This window comes from Coccinella septempunctata, chromosome 1 (genome assembly GCF_907165205.1).
Source record: "Coccinella septempunctata chromosome 1, icCocSept1.1, whole genome shotgun sequence".
Lineage (NCBI taxonomy): Eukaryota > Metazoa > Arthropoda > Insecta > Coleoptera > Coccinellidae > Coccinella > Coccinella septempunctata.
The window spans coordinates 52,921,263-52,942,267 of record NC_058189.1 but is presented as its reverse complement, the minus strand read 5'-3'; the positions used below and the strand labels follow the sequence as shown (position 1 = coordinate 52,942,267).

Here is a 21,005-nt window from a genome sequence, read left to right as displayed (position 1 = left end):
CTGTACAAGTGTTTCACTTTGTGCATGTGTAATTTTTTTCTGGATACGTGGGATATTGGGATATTTGATAGGTCATGAAACAAGGTTGTTTACAAATCAAACGGCAACACGGATCTCATTCATTTATTTGTTTGTTTCATAGGGTGACTTGGGACAATGCCGAATAGATACAAGCGGCGCATTGACAGCAGGAAATATGCCGATTTTTCGCAGGATATTATTATTGACGTTATTTCCACAAAGGAATCACCAAAGAATGAAACAAATAAAAGCTGCCTTGTTTTGTTTAGTTTTTTTTTTACATTTGAGTTGCAATATATTTACTTTCGCTGTAATAGGGGTTTATCATTTAATTTCCCTACCGAATTTCAACTATATAATCACAAATTCAAATTTTTCAAGACGGTACACCATCCCAAGTCACCTATTTCATTTGAGAGTTGAGAAATCAATAGATTTTAACTTGTGCCTCAAGCCTCCCAAATCGGGAGACAGTATATCTTATTTTTTTCAAAATTTATATCCGAATTCTGAAGCATGGTATATATCCTAATCAATAGTCTGAGTCATTAAGCATATTTGAACCTCTTTTTCAGATAAAAATAGGTCACCGTTTTGAAAATATGACAAGATGAATTCAACAATCGTCCCAAGTCACCCCAATCTACGGTTCATTCATAGATAAATACTAGTGGACACTGCGTGAAACACCCTGTATTCCATATCATTAAATTCAGACAGAAAGTACAAAAAAGTTCATAAGATCTAAACACCGTGAAGAAACGGAAGTGGCCTAGTTTTGTGTATCCGTACGAAACGGATGAAATAACAAATTTACCAAAGGGAGCGTTATTACCTGTAGGGCTTGTCACGCTTTAGTGAATCCCCGTGTGCATAAACTTGCTGTAGTTTGAACGCGAAAAATAGAGAGAATTCCTTGTATATTTTATCGATTTCGATACAGGTGTGAGATCATCCATAATTCAATTGAAAGTCTTCGCTAGGACGTGCTAGCTCAGATACCACTGGTCGAACGTGGAGATATCGACGTTAGGTTAGGACAGAAACCTTGGTTGAGATCGTTTATGTACGAGGATATTGACTTAACTGAGTCGATATGAGCATTAGGTTGATTTTCACCCGTCCTGTATTATTCTGCCGCCAAAAATACTTCGTAATTTACCGAAATACACATAATGAAAGTTTAATAAAATATGCAGGGTGAGTGTTTGACTTGTACAGGGTGGGCAAAATTCGTTGTCCACTGAGGGGGTCTCGAGAACTATAAGAGCTAGTAGAATACGGGTAACACATTTTCGAGCTCTTTTTCAGAGAAACGGAGAATGGTGAAAACCGTATCCTCCTTCGATTCTTCGTTCTTGAGTTATCAGCAAAAAATGAGATTTTTATGATTTAGAAAAGTTCTCATAACTTATTTGTCTTTGAAGTTACAGATCTCAAACTTGAAGCTTCTTAGGCACTTTCATACGTAGAATCTACTGACAAAATATTTTTTTCTAATAAAAAAATAATAAATTCAATAAATTTTGCATTTGAAAAAACGAAAGTTCGTCTAATGATTCGAAATGAAAAAAAATTTTGAGATCGTCAGTGGGTTCAAGGTCCAAGTTTCAGATCTGTAACTTCAAAGACAAAAAATGTATGAGAACTCTTCGAAATCGTCAAAATCTCATTTTTTGCTAATAACTCAAAAACGAAGAATCGAAGGGGGCTACGGTTTTCACCATTCTTTGTTTCCCTGAAAAATAGCGAAATGTGTCATCCGTTTTCTTCTAGCTCCAATAGTTCATGAGATCCTCTCAGTAGACAACGTATTTTGCCCACCTGTACATATATTTCGAAGGATGATTCCTCAGGTCAAACAAAACCATCCCTGTTCTTTCCCAGATTTTTTTCATTTTCCTTCACATTTGATTGGGAGTGGCTATTGAATTTTTTATCGTAAAAGTGAAATTACAAGGTGTGACGTAGGTAATAACCACTAAAATGTAATCGAAAGCGACAAAAAGTGGGAAAGACACTTTCTCTATCAAATGGGACAAAAAAATTTCCGTAGTAAGATTTTTTCTTGAATCAGGAAGTAACAGGTAACGCAATTTCCATACTACACGTGTAAATTCTCTTGGATATTCAGTTATTTTCGTCCTTGACTTGATGACAGGACTGAAGTAGCTGAGAAAGAGGAAGATATCCATGCATTATCCATCAGAGCAACATGTCTAGAACTCTGCTTTACATAGAGAGAAATAGTTTTTCTCTGCTCTTGATGCAATTTCCTGGTGTGAGAGGACTTCAGAATTCATCAGAATTTGTGCATCTGTAAACAACAATTTTCTACTTGCATCAGAGGGAAAATTAGATTCGATCGTATAAAAGCTGAATAATTCATTAAAATGTGTACCTATAAAAAATTTCAGAACAACATTATTCTGATTCCAATTTACAATTTCATTAGTTTTGTATATGATCACTTATCAACATTATCCTACACAGTTGTCGAATTCTTATCGATTATTCTGAATTATTTTCTTCAAATCCAAAAGGCCCATTTCAGTAAATGCATAATTTGCCTTTTTATTCATTGATTTTTTTTTCATGAAGATCTTAGGATATTCATTCACTATCTTTTATATGTGGTGGGTGACTACGACTACAGTGACTATATATAGTCACTGTAACTAAGACCATCGACACAGCTCTAATTTCGTCTGCTGATTCCAAATGAATGCGTCTTGACGAGGTCAATAATCAACAGGTTTTATTTCACTCTTGAAAAATTTTCCACAAAAAACACGTGATCCAACATTCACCAACGTAGAAAACCCAAAATATCCAAACAATCCAACTCGACGAATGAGAACACGTTTAACTTCTATATGTACCTACTATTCTCCATAAGACCCTTTCAAACTCTTTTCAAACTTAAACGCAGTTTGAACTTGTACAGACAATTGGGCTTTTGAGGGAAAATTCAAACAGAAAAGTTCCACATTAAATCAGCTCTCTCATATCAATTTTTGAAAGATGTTGGAGTATCGAATTCTGAGCAAAATATTATAAAGGTTTATTTATATTTTCACGTCTTCATAATTAAACTCCGAAATTGGAAAAATTCAAAGTGAAAATTAATAAGAGCCAAATCAAATTCTTCTAAACTGTTCTATATAGAAGATATTCAATTCCAATATAAAAGGTTTGAAAAATAAAAATCACATGAGATACTTGTTATTGTTTGAATGTTAATGTATCACTTCCTGAAATCTTTCGCATCAATTAAGAAACACCTCATATATTCTGAACCTAACGGGACTGGTTTAGTGAAAAAAAAATTGTCCATCGTTGTTCACTGATGGTTCTCAACGAAAAATTTAACCCCAAGTTTCTTTAGATGATTTCATGGGTTGATGGGCATGTATTTGCCAAGTTTTCTAATAAAACTCCAAAATCGAATTTAAAATGAACTATTTATGGAAATCATTTCCTACTAGTTATGCAATACGTGAAAGATTCGTCTCAAAATTCAGTTAGAAAAAAATTAACCTTTGGAAATTTAGTAAACATCCGAATATGTAAAAGCTTGTGACATAGAATGCCTTTACTAGAGTCTAGAAATTTTTCTTAATACGAAAATAGTAGAACAGATCAAGAAGAATTATATATCCACAGATTACAGAAAATTGTTTCTGTAATCTTAAAACCGATGACATTTACTGTCATTGTTTGTTAATCTTGTCAAATATGATCAGAAAACTTTTATGGCCATTGCCATTAGTGACTCGATGGGCGTTGAAAATGATGTTGTTTTAAGCATAGAAATATGGTTTTAAGGGGAGCACTTCTGAAATCAGAATTTTCGTAAGTGAATACATAGCAAGTGCAATATAGGTCCTTTCGTTTGCATAAAAAGTGTAGCACTTTTCTACACTCGATTTGATTTACACCAGTGGAGAGGAAGTGTAGTTTATCTACACATAATCAAAAGGAGATGTAGATAAACTACACCTCCTCTACACTGGAGTAAATTCAATCAGCAAACGAATACTCAAATCGAGTGTAGAAAAGTGCTACACTTTTAATGCAAACGAAAGGACCTTATGTTAAAGTTAAAAAAATATTTTCCGATATATTTGAGTTATATCTATAAGGATTTTAATGACATATAGTAATTTCGGAAAATAGCCAACTGTGATTCTATAAAAGTTGTGGCTCAATAAAAATGGTTCTGATCAATATTTTTCTTTCGTTTCGGTACAGCTTATGAACTGGTTTCATTTAACCAATTGATGTTCCACAAACTGATTATTTGATTGATATTTATTCTCTTTCAGTTTTCGCGTCAGAATGTCGTTTTCCTGGCGCGCCGGCGCACTCATCCATCACATTCTCAGATGAAAATTTGGGTCCTGAGACAGTTGCTACGTATGCATGCGAAAGAGGATTCGAGCTGCTGGGTCCTTCCAGGCGTGTGTGTCAAAATGGCGAATGGTTACCGGAAGGAATTCCATTTTGTGGTGAGTTTAAACGATTAATGTCAATGATGGAATATACACCACAATGATGGAATATACCACCACAATAAAACATCTTTGTACTCATCCAGTATTTGGAGGAATTTATAAAAACTCATATATGTATATGAGAAAATGTTCTTTACTGATAGCAGTAATTTGGTTGGTTAAAAATATAATACCTACTATTAATTTTCCCGTCATAAAACCTACACGAATAGCATCGCAGTTTTTTTTCATTATTTGATTTTATAATTTTTGTTTTGCGAGGATTTTTTTTTGTATAATCGAACTGACAGGCCCGGATCTACGATTTTTTCTGACCGGGGCAAAAATTCATGATGGCGCCCCCCCCCCTCCTCTAAAGTTCATAGGAAACATATAATTGCATATTCGTCATCGCGATTTCAACCCGGGATATTTTTTTCACTAATTCGAGGTCGTTGATTACGAATATGCAATTAGATTTTTCCTAAAATGAGTACTTTAGGAAAAAAATATTTCTTATTTTTTCCTATTGTTCCATTAAAAGTTATTTTTTTCCCACAGTACTCATCTTAGGAAAAATCTAATTGCTTATTCGTAATCTTCGACCACGAATTAGTAGAAAAAATGACTCGGGTTGAAATCGTTCCAAAAATAAAAAAGTTTGTTTTTACAAGAATGTCGTTTGCAACCCTCGCTCACCTACCAGTGTGAATGCAGCCACGAGTTCCAGCCACGCGTTTGCCTCGTCGCCTCGGTGAAGCGGTCGGCCCGCTCGGGGTATATCTTGATTCGTAATGAAGGCTGGTACGGGATTGATATTGAAAAGTGGTAATGAAAATGAAATTTAACGATGTTCTCGAAAAGGAGTGAGGGTACTGAGTATCTACAACCATTTTGAACTATTACTAGGAATGAATAACGGGCTAGTGGGTCAATAAAATGGAAATTTTCTGGTTTCGAGTAAAATTGGGATATTTGAATTTTTTTTTCGGTGAATATATTCTATTTACAATGCTCTTCAAGACCTATATACCACAGGATTTTGTCGGGCACCAATTCACCCCCCACTACCCCCAACTTGTGTGTCTGAAAAATTATGCTAAGTCGGGGGTAGTGGGGGGGCGAATTTGTGCCCGACAAAATCAGTGGGTATATAGGTCTTAAAGAGCATTGTAAATAGAATAGATCCACCGAAAAAAAAATTCAAATATCCCAATTTTTCCCGACTTAGCATAATTTTTCGGAAACACACAAGTTGGGGGTAGTAGGGGGTGAATTCGTGCCCGACAAAATCAGTGGGTAAGTAGGTCTAGAAGAGCATTGTAAATAGAATATATTCACTGAAAAAAAATTCAAATATCTCAATTTTACCCGACTTAGCATAATTTTTCGGAAACACACAAGTTGGGGGTAGTGGGGGTGAATTCGTGCCCGACAAAATCAGTGGGTATGTAGGTCTTGAAGAGCATCGTAAATAGACTATATTCACTGAAAAAAAAATTCAAATATCTCAATTTTACCCGACTCAGCATAATTTTTCAAACACACAAGTTGGGGGTAGTGGGGGGTGAATTCGTGCCCGAAAAAATCAGTGGGTATATAGGTCTTAAAGAGCATTGTAAATAGAATATATTCACTGAAAAAAAAATTCGAAAATCTCAATTTTACCCGACTTAGCATAATTTTTCAGACACACAAGTTGGGGGTAGTGGGGGTGAATTCGTGCCCGACAAAATCAGTGGGTATATAGGTCTTAAAGAGCATTGTAGATAGAATATATTCACTGAAAAAAAAATTCAAATATCTCAATTCTTCCCGACTTAGCATAATTTTTCGGAAACACACAAGTTGGGGGTAGTGGGGGGTGAATTCGTGCCCGACAAAATCAGGTGGTATATAGGTCTTGAAGAGCATTGTAAATAGAATATATTCACCGAAAAAAAAATTCATATATCTCAATTTTACCCGACTTAGCATAATTTTTCAGACACACAAGTTGGGGGTAGTGGGGGGTGAATTGGTGCCCGACAAAATCAGGTGGTATATAGGTATTGAAGAGCATTGTAAATAGAATATATCCACCGAAAAAAAAATTCAAATATCTCAATTTTACCCGACTTAGCATAATTTTTCAGACACACAAGTTGGGGGTAGTGGGGGGTGAATTGGTGCCCGACAAAATCAGGTGGTATATAGGTATTGAAGAGCATTGTAAATAGAATATATTCACCGAAAAAAAAAATTCAAATAACTCAATTTTACTCGAAACTAGAAAATTTCCCTTTTATTGACCCACTAGCTCGTTATTCATTCCTAGTAATAGTTCAGAATGGTTGTAGATACTCAGTACCCTCACTCCTTTTCGAGAACATCGTTAAATTTCATTTTCATTACCACTTTTCAATATCAATCCCGTACCAGCCTTCATTACGAATCAAGATATACCCCGAGCGGGCCGACCGCTTCACCGAGGCGACGAGGCAAACGCGTGGCTGGAACTCGTGGCTGCATTCACACTGGTCGCTCACCTATCGTTTTTACCCGCGCTTTACGAACGAAATTATTCCGAACGAAAATTAATTTTTTCAGCGACATATATCGACCCGGGTCATTTTACTTATTAATTCGAGGTCGTAGATCACGAATATGCAATTTGATTTTTTGTAGGATCAGTATTTTGATATAAATCACTTTAAGTGCAAAATTTCGAAGAAATTGGTCAACTTTGAGGAGGTGTAGCAGCCAGAAAAAAGCACTAGTCATATGCTGATTTTTTTGTGATAGATTGGTTCCTTGCGAATAGAAAAAACCACATTTCATTTATCTACCGCTAACAGTTTAGATTTTATAATTTTTTCCGCGAAGGTCCAAAATTTCCGATTTTCCATCGACCATAACTTGAAAACTAAATTTTTAAAAAATATCTGTTTGCATATTCGTGTTCTACGCCCTCGTATTAGTGTACAGTACGAATTTGGTTTTGATCGGAGACCAAAAATATTTTTCAAAAAATCCATACAGTATGGAAAATTTGAAAAATTTCCGATCTCTACGATTTCCACCAATATTGTTGTATTTACTAAATCGAGGGCGTAGATTATGAATATGCGAACAGAATTTTGCTGAAAGGATTAGTTTTTAAGTTATGGTCCATAAAAAATCGGAAATGTTGGCCCTTAGTTCCAGATGAAATGGGGATGAGTCGGTAATTCCCCAGGCAAAGAAATTACTGGCTCTATACTTGCGACACATTGTAGACATATCCCATCTTTTAACCTATTTCACCCAAGTGTGGAGGTCATTCCTAGATGACTGAATAATACATATACAGTTAATTGATCCATCCCTCATTGATTTTGAAGATTTTTGGCATAGTGATGGTTTATCATGTTTCCATTCTACAGTTTCGATTTTAGCTCTAGGAAGTTAATTTTTTCCGAGAAACTAAAAAAAAAATTCAACCTCTGGTTGATTTTGGCGCCCCCTTAAGCTGACGCCCGGGGCAAGCGCCCCGCTTGCCCCCCCCTAGATCCGGGCCTGCGAACTGACAAAATTTTAGGAGGAAATATAAAGACACAGGTGTGTGGTGTGTATTAATTATGTCTCTCTAAATGAGTTTTCTGATTTGACAATTATTGAATCATCCAAAAGTTCAATATTGTAGAAGTTGGTTTTTCCACCCCATACTGTCAAAACACTAAATGTGATTCGTATCAACTATCTGCCAAACTCTTCTAAATTTCCTTCAACTTCGAAGGCAGTAACTTGAAGGAGCAGAGAATTACAATATAGAACTTTGTTTATTAAAGAACAATCTAAATTTTTGTTGAATTATCACCCTTCAAAATCTCCCTCATCAATTTAGAAACACCTCTTTTCTTCTTAGAAATTTTTGATTTTTTTCGCAATAGGTACATAACACAATTTGAAGAGAACTTCTAAATCTATATAGATTGATGGAAAAAAATTATTTGCATGAAATATTGGTTGCTTTGATGAGATGAGTCATTTGCCGCAGACTATACATACATATCGTCGTTAAAACCCGAAAAATGTGTAACTCCATTTTAGCTGATTTTACAGGAGAGGCAAAAAACTTTTTACTATTACCCGTACTCCCTTAATATTTACCTTTGTTTTCACAACAAAGCAGCACTATTTTTCTACTACTTCTTATGTTATCCACTGATGCGATGTGGATATATGCACTGACGCCGTGCTAGTGTAAGGAAGGTACACGTATTTCTTTTAAACAATTTCAAGCACGGAGATACACATTATTCTATTTTGCGCGGGAAAAATAATTAACTGTTCGATGGTACTACGCAAATTGCTGAGCATGTAGATGTTGAAAACCACTAAGGGGTGGCATCAAAATCTCTTTTTTTTGAATAAATTGGGAGTTACACATTTTTCGGGTTTTAACGACGATATATGGCTTTATCCTCAGATGGAAAAAAGTAGGATTGAAACTGAGAACTGACAATTATTCATTGTACACAACCTACTGGGTGTTTCTGAATTGATGCGAACGATTTCAAAGGGTGATTCTATAGCAAAATTTAAGGGGGGCTTTCATAAAACTTTTTGTTCGACACCCTTTTTCTCTTCAAGTTGTAGCTCTTTGAAATTAGGTAAAAAAATTGTTTTTATTCAATATATCAAATTCGAAAATTAGAGAAAATCAGGACAATAAAACTATTTTTTAATAAATGATAACCTCTCTGTAAATTGAAGAAAATTGAAAAAGAGTCTGAGCATTATTTTATTGTTTTGTTATTAATCTAACAACTGTATGATAAAAAATCAAGACATAAAAAAGTTGCAGAGCGAGTCTGTCTTTTTAAATCAATTTTTTGAATAGGAAAATATAGGCGCATTAAAAAGTCAAAATATTATAGGGGTTGTTTTTTTCAGCCCCTTGTGATTACATTTTAGGGTAACAAAAAGAGCCATTTTATTAGCATCAGTTGTCTGCTAAATTTCATTCTTCGAAATTTTTCGAGAATATTGAATAAAAACAATTTTTTACCTAATTTTAAAAGGCTGTAACTTGGAGGAAAAAGGGTGTTGAACAAGTTATATGAAAGGTCCCCCTTAATTTTTGCTAAAGAATCACCCATTGAAATCTTTCGCATCAATTCAGAAACACCCAGTAGGTTGTGTACAATGAATAATTGATTTTCCTCTTCAATAACCTCAATTTCAATTTTGACATGATCCAGAGTAGCCCATTTCTGAGCATTCATAACTGTTATTCCATGTGAAAATGAATACTGTTAAATCAGCAGCTTCAAATTGTACAATTTGAAAAAAATGAAAGGTGTGATTTCAATCAGATTCAGTTGCGTGCAGACGTCCTCGTCATAATATTATACAGTTCGTGTTCTGAAACGCCGCCTCGAATTTTTTCATGAATAATGGATGATCCGAGTTATTAAATAATATTTTTACAAATAATCTAGTTATTTACGAAGACCGAATTTCATTAATGGTTTGGTACTTCCACATGAAATCACTTTCGACCTAGTTATTATGGAATCCACGCTCGAAACAAGACTTCCTCCTCGGTGCGACGTATTCTTTTAATTATTATTATATACTATTCGTGACCTGTGCTCTTGACCCACTTTGGGCCTAGGTCGTTACACCTGAAACATTTCAATCATCGACGGACCATCTACGAAGTGAAATCGGACCTGCAGGAGCGCCATTTAATCATTTTTTTTTTCATTAGAGAAGAATAGTTTTTGTTACGTTATATCTTACAATGAACCTTTAGAATACAGGGTGAGTCTTTGACCCACATCTTTCAGTTTCTTCATGGTGACCATTATATACCATAAAAATACCAGGAATTCAAAGGACCTCTGAAAAATTGGGTCTTTGAGCTGAATGCAACTCTGTTTAACATTACAGTTTTGTAGTATTAAAGTGTCATAGATTTGGACTCTTATTCTGAAAAGAATTTTGTTGTCATTAGGGTGTTCTGTGTTTTTAAACTTGGAAATGTTTGAACAATTAGACATAATATCATTTGTTTATTTACTTATATCAAAATGAAAGGTTAAATGGCCTATGTTTGAATCTGGTAACTCTTTTACGAAATGGAATGAACAACGATAATAAATGATTACATATTGGAGATGAATATCAGAGCTAATATGGTTGGTTGCAAGATGAATACGTTATTATTATCTAAAATAAAATTCAAATCAAGAGAGGAATACTCACTATTTATCGCCAACGAAATAGCTATTACCTACTCATTTTTGATACCTATTATGAATTTATACTTAAAACTTCGTTCACCAGATGGAAGGTCTGTCTAATCATTGAAAAACTCCATTTTTCAAGTTCCTAGGATGGCATAGCTGATTGTGAAAACTTAAAATGACTATATATTTTCATCTGGGCCGAAGCGGTAAAAGTGGTAAAGAAAAAAATTGGATTTATTACCATTGATCCATCGGGCTGGGTGTAATAGAGGAGTACATGAAAAGTCAGAAATGGGCACTCAAACATTTCTGATGCCTATAGTTTCTCAGACACTGAGGATCTGGAAAGTTTTTCGATTTTTTTTCACTAAAAAACGAAATAATCCATATAATTGTCGTAATAATTAACTGATTTCAATGATATTCCACACTATGATTACGAATAAGGTGCCAATTAATACTATCAATGTAAAAGCCATTTTTTGAGCCTTGGTTTCCAATCATATTACAAAAACATCATATGCTGTATATGATTCAATGTATTCAATAAGCACTATGTATTTGTTTTAGTGATGAAGAAAACATTTCTGAAATTTCACCGTGTTAATAAATAAAATGAAAATTCTGATAAATCAGATGAATACTAATTTACTTATGAAATTTCATAGAATCTGCTTAGAATGACCTCCATCTACGGCTGAGAACTTGTACTTGTCGATATTTCTCAAATTGATTTTCGTAACATTCTAGGTTTTTTCCATATATCAGCACAAACTTCATCAGACTTGATGAAGTTAATTCTCTGAATTAATTGATTTCTGATATTGCTATTTCCTTGATGGAAATAGCAATCAATCAATTGATGGAAATATGAAAATAAGTATGAAATGACACCATAAAAATAGTTCTATTTATCTATCTGTATCCATCGATTTGGATTCTCTGAATCGAGATAATTTCTCACTTCCTCTGAAAATGTTGAAGTGCGACATCGTGCTGAAAAATTATGGATCTCTGGTGTACTCCTTCCAAAAGATAAGGGATGTTATCACTCAGAAATTCCATATAATAAGTGAAATGCTTTTCTACTTCTCCGAATTTGTTGATAAGAAAAAATGTGGATCATATAAAGAATGATGTTTTTGATATTATTTGATTGAAAACAAAGGCTCAGAAGTTATACTTTGCAGTATTTCTTAGCACCTTATTCATAATAAAAAGTTTGAAATATCATCGAAATTAGTCGATTATTTGGAGAATTTTAAGAATGATTTTTATAGAGGGATTTGGTTTTTCAGTAGTCCATAGCAAAACATTGTGTCATTTGAATTAGTTATAGATTTCCATGGTATTTTTTCATCTCTTCAAAAAATTGAGAATGAATTCACCTGGAACAGGGTGTACATCTTTGTATATTTCAATTCATCACAGATAAGTAGATTTTTAACAGCCGTATATAACTTTTATACAAGGCGAGTCTTTGACCGGAAAACGGCGTATTATACGAGAAAATATGAAGAATACTTTTATTTTGCGAAACGTTCAAATATTCATTAATACATACCGTCCAACTTGGTTTCAAGTGTTGGGTTTTTTGAATTTTTGGTATTTTTATGGTACTTAATGGTCATAATGAGATAACTGAAAGATGTGGGTGATATCTTGTGTTCGAAAAAGATTCATCAAATTAATGAAAATCAATATTCCGAAATTCATTTCATTCGATAAAACTGTTTGTGAGATAGAACTAAAAATATCATTTTTTTATGATTTTTCAACAGCCTGAATCTTTTAAACTGAGCCGATTGGAAAAAAACGGTAAAGGAAAAAAGTGTTTCTCTCGACCTCAAAAATCTACTATTGGAATATTCGTACGAGTCAGTGTATAAGATTTTTCAGAAAGTTCGTTTGAGTAATTTTTCCTAATCATGTATTTAAACTGGAGATAAATTTCCTTTATATGCAATAGACAGAGAAATCGAAAATGTTCTAATTTACAACGCCAATTTAGTTATATTTTGGATCAGAGCCGAATGAGGAAATGGGATCAAACCATTCATTTACGAAAGCAATAAACGGTAATAGTTGACAAACTTCCTGAAAATTGAAGCTGTTGAGTACCAGTACCTACTAATTATTCCTAATGAAAGATGATTGCAGCCGATGCTGAAAGTGTGCAAAAATAAGTGCGGATAATTTGGCACCTAATCTACCTTGCAATCATTAATTACGGACAAAATTGGTCTCAAACTTTCGGATAAACCACCACTTCCTAGGAACAAATTGCTAGACATTTATACTAGTCAACAATTATGTCACTTTCGTTTGATTGAATATGACATGTATTTTAACATAATGGTTTTGATCTCGATCGAGTAGAGACTAGAGTTAGATGCAATCGTTATAGACAAGAGTAATTGTGTTCCGAATAAGCTTGAAAAGTATCTTTTTATTTACCCTGTCAGCTCTGTATGCAATATTTTCAACAGTAAATATGTCATATCAATCATTTCAAATTAATCGAATTGCCATATCCTTTGTTCTTCCCGTTTCTACAGTGTTTGAATGAATAGTTAAATTAAGGGATAATTCCTTTACAAAAAATAGTGTGGGTCCTTTCCTTGAGATTTTTTTGAGCAGTCACTGCTTAGAGACAGCCTCCTAAGGATGGCACCTGAAAAGTAATTTTTAATTTTTTTCTCAGAAACCTGAAATACGACTTTTTTCGATTGACTTCTCGTTCCCATAGAATGTCTGCTCAATTGCAAATTAAAAAAAAATTGCTTTTCAGGTGCCATCTTTAGGGAGCTGTATATTAAAATTTATATGAAAGGGTTTATCTGCTCTGGGGCTGTTTGAAAAAAATTATATGACACAGATAAACCCACACTATTTTTGATAATAAACCTCCTAAATGTTTTAGAAACTATTCATTTACACCCTGTGAAGAAAAAAACGAAAAATTACCGTGACATTGTACAGGTTGAGCAAAATTAAACTGGTGATACCTGAACTACAACTTTCTCAACCCAACGAGATAGAGGAAAATGCATGGCACATTACGGTCGTCTTTTTTCGAGAAACTAATAAGCCATCAGCTGCATTCCTCTATCTTCTTTTGTTTTCGAGTTATTGGTCAAAATTAAAATTTCAACTTTGGTCATTATCTCTGTTTCTTTTTCAGCTAGGATGTTGAAATGAGGCACTTTTTTGATAGCAATCCAGTGGCGTACTATGATTTTTCTCCACATATATATTTGTTGAGCTATAACATAAAGATGTGTTTTTTTCTTATGAAAACAGTAGTTTAAAATAACTCGGAAAGACTGAAGGTGATGTATGATATTTCTGAAACGGTAAAAAATTGGCGTCATTTTAAACTACTGTTTTAATGAGAAAAAACATAACTTTATGGTATAGCACAGCAAATAAACCTGTAGGAAAAAATCACAGTACACCACTGAATTGCTATCAAAAAAAGTTTCCTTATAATGTTTTCATTTCAACATCCTAGAACAAACAGAAACGGAGATAATGATCAAAGTTGAAATCGCCCAAATTCAATTGGCCTATCACTGAAAAACAAAAGAAGATAGAGGGATGCAGTTGATGTCATTATTAGTTTCTCGAAAAAACACGACATGAATGGCACATTCATTTTCCTCAATCTCGTTGGGTTAGAAAGTTGTAGTTCAAGTATCACCAATCTTGCCCACCCTGTACAATAATTGATGCGGAATCGTATCCCCACAATAAATGGACGTTTTGTCAATTCTCGAAATTTTAAAAAATTGTGAGCCAAAAGTTGAATTTTTTATCTTTGACAACTTGTTTCTCGAAAACTATTATTAAAATTTTTTGTGCCATGGGCAATTTTGCTTGGGGGTCAAAATTTTCAACATAACGAAGATTAAAAGGAAATTGAGAGTATATAAAGCCATTTTTTATATAAATGGTATGGGTTCCTTTGCTAATGAAACAATTTTTTCCAATGGTTGATAATTGATTGAATAAGCTAGAAATCGAATTGTTTTGTCAATCATCATCATATCATCAGGTCTTGACGATATTTTTTTAAAGAAAATTCAGAAAATAATGAAAAAACTGCTTTATCATGACGGAAATGTTGGAATCTACGTCCTTTCAACTCCCCTGTTTAAATTTGATACAAAAATTTGATGAACTATCTTCCAGGCCGGTAATTTAATATAGTGTGGTAGGCACTTTGCCAACGCTCTGGCGAGTTCTGCAATTTAAATGCAAATAAACTCCATGATACCGTAATAATGAATCGAAATTTTTATTACTCAATGTTGACTACTCAAGCTGAACACGTGCAATGTTAAGCACTATGCCAAGTTTAATTGTACCAGAACATATTTCGACAGTCATGAGTCGACCTCAACAATTTCCGAAAAATGATTTTTTATGTCTTCATTTTCAGCCTTCAGAATGGGATCATTGAGACAGAAAAGATTGGACGATCGTCGTTGATTATCATTCGAGTTGTTGAAATTTTAGGGAGAGTTATAACTATACTATTCCAATCATTATGGAAAATGATAGATCAAAAAAGACAATCGGAAAATTCAAAAAATTTCAAAAATTATTTCGCAATTACATTAATATTTTCTAGTCTTTATTCATTGCATGGGAAGCAAATAAACGTAGGTACCCCACTAAGAATTTTCTTCTTCTCCTTTCAAGTTCTGCATCAACATTTTTGAACTGTATTGAGAAGTGTGTTTCTTTACCACAAATATTTCATTTATATGTCCACCATTCTGCTCATGGAAAAAGCAATAGAATTGCCTATTCATGCGAGAAAAATTCATACCACAAATTATTTTAATTGAGATAGATATGTATTGTGTTGTAGTTTGTATGATTTTTAGGTAATATTTATAAGAGAAAACGCGTAATGACATCATTAGACAGAGATAATCAGTAGGAAAGCTTGATATTTATTTCCAGTCAAATATTATATTATACCTAACACTAATGAGCACATACAAATAACAGTTGTTTAATCACCTATCGAATGATCAAATAATATGCAATTTATAGTGATGATTACTGGATTAATTTAGAAGAATTTGAGTAATTCAAGTACGTTAACTTTTAACATCTTGGTAATGAATTATTGGAATTTTTTTCAAATATCAACTGAAGTCGTGGCGTTTTAGATATAACAGCATACGATTTATAGGTATTTGATTATATGTGACATTTTCACTAACGGATCTTTTGAAGTAGATATATCACAATTGCCTCAATGAATAAATCTGTAAGAAAATTGTTGGAATATTTTACCTATCCATCACTGCCCTGAGTACTTCAAAATGATAAGTCTCAAAGACTTCTCAACAATATTTTGATTATTTCTGTGAGGAGTTGAAACATCTACTTCAATTCATTATCTAATGAAATACTCAATTCAAATACAGGTCAGTCACCGAAAATATGTAGTAGGTTCTTCCATAATGTTCACATTACATTCAACGAGCATTAATATCATCTTGATAACGAAAAATTATTTCAATTTGGATGCTACTATAAATTGACTCGAAATTTATTGAATCGGATTCCACCCATTGACCCATTGCAGTAGCTTGTAGTAGCAATTTCTTCTGAAATAGGAAGTGTAAAATATCTTTATCCAGTGATGAAATTTTGCAAAGTCGACTTTAATAAACACCGGACATGTTCATTTTTGGATTATGGAATATTTTAATTGTAGTAACTCATGGATTTAGTTTTCGGCAAAACCAAGGATATGTGAAATTACCGAAATTGCAGATTACCATTTAGATATGACATCTCGAAATAACTACCAGAATCGGATGTGAGAAATTTCAACATTTTATGTAGGTAATTCAGAAACTTCAGTGCTTCATGGAATAAAAGTTAACTAATAATTATTATAAACATTAAATATTTATTCAAATTTGTTCGAAATAGAATCATTCGAATTATTATCACATATAAATAAGCAAGTAATATTTGAAATTTTTATTTATTAATTCAACTACATACATATTGATAAATAGTTTTTAATTGAATTTTTTTATAATAAACGTAAACGTGCTCTAAATAGACATGAATCAATTCTTGAAAGAAAATCTCTTATGCAATTTTCCATGAATTGCGCATCAAATCAATGAATTTTTTGCCAAGGTAGGTATTATTACAATGAAGTTTCCGATTGAAATCGGTTCAGTTGATCCAGCTCAACCGGAAAAAACGAAATAAAGCACTATTCCGATAGGCCTTGATTGAATTGATGCATAAATGCATCAATTAATTGAAGCAATATCTTCCTATTGTTTTGAACTTGAACGACTTAAGAAATGTAGGAAAAAAGTGAAATGAAGTCATTATTTGAAGGTTAATATGGATATGTTGCGTGATTTCATATGTTGTACACCCGATGGTCTAATTTCACATCTTGGATATTTTTATTTTTGTAGTTTTAATCAAAGATCTTTGCTTGGAATTTGCAGAAGTCACTGTCGCAACTCTTTTATAAATATATCCTCGGTAGTATAGTGGTCAGTATCCCCGCCTGTCACGCGGGAGACCGGGGTTCGATTCCCCGCCGGGGAGGAAAACTTTTTTTCAAAATAATTTTATTTTCATTTACTTTTTTTTTTTTCGGCCTCGGATTGACACGAAACAAATTACATCAATGATGCAGGAAAAAAACGAGATTTCATTCGTGTTTTGTTGAACGGTAAGATTTTTTCTACTCTAGTTACGCAATTTTATCTATATTTTCAATCATTTTCATCATTTTTATCAATCAACTCCGCAAACTAGCGCAGAAAAAAATCCCGAGAGAAATATTTCCCGCGAAGATAATGAGTTAGTGTTCAAATCATAGATTATTTCTCTTCAATCTATGCATTACAATGTTCGGTCGCTTTCTACAATATGGTTTTTCTTATTTTTCATCAAAATGGATTCCTGTATACTCGCAATACTCATACGATCACAAATGGATGCTATTTGAACAACATGGTTTCGAACAAATTGGTACTCTTCAGTTGCTCATACATCCCCTATACTTTCGATCAGTTACTAAAGAGAAATTAGTTTATTACAGACTCTCAATCAAACGAAACTTTATTGAAACCTTTTCATCGGTCTATTTTTTCCGAATTTCAAACAATTATAAGGCAGAATTAAAATTCTTCGTTCAACTGCAAACTAAAACGAATTGATATACTAATGCGGTGACATTAAAACAGAACAATATATCCACGATTTAACCATCAGAAGAAGTACCTGTTTAAGAGTTTTTTTCTAGATAAGAAATGTGGTATTATTGAAAAGCACATGCCTGATTCATTGAATAAGTAGGTACCCATAATATACGAAGTTATTCCAAGGTTAGAAGTTAACTATTAATGGGAAATTTATTATAATTACAAATTATATTTCAACTTCATATTTTAGTGTCCATCTTATTCTGACTTGACATATTTGAGGTTTATATTCAATAAGTGCTTGGCTTTTCTTAGAAATTCTTAGTTAACCGCAAATAATCATAATAGCATGGTTAACACTTTTATATACTTTATAGTTATAACTCTGCTGTTTATTACTCATTGTTATGAATGTGAGAACGTCTTTCTGACATAGATCTGGTATTACAATTAATGGTATATATCCCAGAATGAATCTGTATTTTCAGGACAGTGAAACTGTCCATATAAAAATTAATGGTGAAAGCAGAAATGTCACACTCAAAAAAAAATCAAATACATGAAATCAATACATATTTAAAAATGGAGTATTCAGTTGTGAATCCCTTCAGATATATCTGTTGTTTCCTTTCTACATTCCGTTACTTAATGCTTTATCCTTGAAATCAATCGATCGAAATATCAAGGATGCACGCATTTTACGTGTTTTTATCGAATTACCTATTTGAACATAAAAAGTCCATATTATTTTCAAAGATATAAATATTTCGAAGAAAAAAATTAAAATGTTTATCTGGCTTTTGATACGACGTTTGACACTATTTCTCATCTGAATTAATGCTCTTATTTGTGTTTACAATTATTTGAATTGAGATTCTTTAATACATCGTGAAGCAATCAGCTTTTGGAACCATACATAGGTGTAGTATGTAACTCCTCTAGTTTTGTGAATCGTTAAGAAAAGTGTAGCTATCACTCTATATGGCTTTGCCAATTCTCGGTACAGGAATTCAGAACATTGACCTAATTTCAGCTCATGCCAAATTATGTATGTGTTACACAAACATGAATCCCAATTCCAAAATTCTTGTCTGATGATGAATTCCAATTGTTCAAGTACAATTGACAACGTCCAAAACAGTTGGCGAAGATTTCTCTACCTTGTATGTCATAAATTTTATGGAGGTAAAACCTAACAATGAAAATAATTTATTGTTGAACAATGAGGTGATCGACACTCTGGATTTCTCTGATTCGGTTATAAACTCATCCAGATTGAGTTTAATAGGTGTATTGATCGTTAAACTTTCTATCAATGATCCAATAAGAGAAATCCTTTCTTACATCTCTAGGACATGAATCAGTCCAAATTTAGGACAATAAAAGTGAATCTACTGGTGACCTTAATAGACTGATTTTAAAAATTGAGAATCAAGGAACGAAACAAAATTTTTTTCCGAAATATAGGACATTTATAGGTTTGAACACGTTGTCCAAATGATACTTAATTAACTTCTTTTTTATGGTTTTAAATCGATAAGTTCAAGATATTTTTTTTTCAATGTCACTTTCTGACAAAGTTTATTTGTACAGTATCTTCCAACTTTTTCTTTCACCTATCATTTATCTTTGGTGATAGACACAAAGATTCGCACACTGTTTAGAGATTTTCGTAATAAAATGAAGGATCTGTGGTCATGTAAAAACCTGATTCTCCGAAGAGTGGAATTCCTATTCCTATTTCATAAATCATTCCTATACAACCAATTTATTTCGCACTAACATTGTCGGATAACCAAGAAAGTAATCAGAAATCTGAATTTTATTGAAACGATATATGAATATTCAATGTTATTTTATGTCGCAAATGTGTTTTCAAGACCTTGAATAAGTAAGAAGTATACAAAGAATCAATGTGATCTTCTTCAGCTGAAACACCTTATATATTTCATCACCTTATAATTTTTGCCGATATTCAGTATATTGAGTGAATTCTTTGATAGGCAGTTTGATTAAAATTAAATTTATGAGGAAGCTTATATTTTTTCTATATCCACACAGAGTTATTAGAAGAAACACGCTGAATTTCTGATTCGAGCAATTTTGAAGACCTCGTAGAATTCTCATCAAAATTTGGATCGATAGGGCATGATAAGTTTTTCCAGGAGAACTCAGGTAGTCTAAGTCATATTATGACAAAAAATGTCCTATGAGGATTCAATTCGCAAAAAAAGTTTTTAAGGTTTAAATGGCTTCATTGTGACCCAATAAAAATATCCTTAAGTTGTCTTATACCTAGGGAATAGAGCTTAACTTATAGTGGACAAAAATTTGACGTCCAAAGGATCATAAGAAGTTGAGAAGTACCAAATTCTGAGTAGAATGAAGCCAAGCGCGTATTTTATGGAAAATTCCTTTTCCACAATTCGTGAGAACCCAAACTATAAATTTATAATACAGGGTGAGTCTTTGACTCTTACAAATATTTATTTGAACAGTAGATTCTTGAGGTAAAAAAAACACTTTTCTTCCTATGCCATTATTTACGATTCGGCCCTGATAAAAAGATATAGCCATTTTGAGTTTTCATAATGAGATGCGCTAAAATTTCCTTCAGTATAACTAGCTGAATCTGTGACACAACATATGTGTGAATCTTTTAAACAGAGTTGTAATGAGCCAAAGTACCCAATTTTTCAAATTTCACAGATACTTTTTAATTTTTGAACATGAAATTGCTCGAAAACGACGCATTCATTATACGAGAAAATATGAACAATACTTTTGTTTTACGGAACGTTCAAATATTCATTGGATAACGTCCAACTTAGTTTCAAGAGTTGGGTATTTTCATGACTCGTAATGAGAAAACTGGAAGACCCAAGACGTAGGTGATAACTTGTGTTCGAAAAAGATTAATCAAATAAATAAAAGACCATATTGTATTTTATTCGATAAAATTGTTCGTGAAATAGAACTAAAAATAACATTTTTTTATGGTTTTTCAACAACCTTTGTACCTGTTTGTATCCCCTTGTGAATAAATAAATAAATAAATAAAA

General features: G+C 33.0%; 1 protein-coding gene and 1 non-coding gene across 2 annotated transcripts in view; both read left to right on the top strand.

Moving 5' to 3' along the window:
• The window catches only part of LOC123322385, a 66,944-nt gene that overhangs the window by 8,894 nt on the left and 37,045 nt on the right, over positions 1-21,005 (top strand). The window contains exon 2 of the mRNA XM_044910331.1: positions 4,350-4,532. Within this exon, the coding sequence (XP_044766266.1) occupies positions 4,350-4,532 (183 nt within the window). The remainder of the gene's footprint in view (positions 1-4,349; positions 4,533-21,005) is intronic.
• On the top strand, positions 17,270-17,341 carry Trnad-guc. Its single transcript has one exon. It is a non-coding gene; the product is annotated as a tRNA-Asp (tRNA).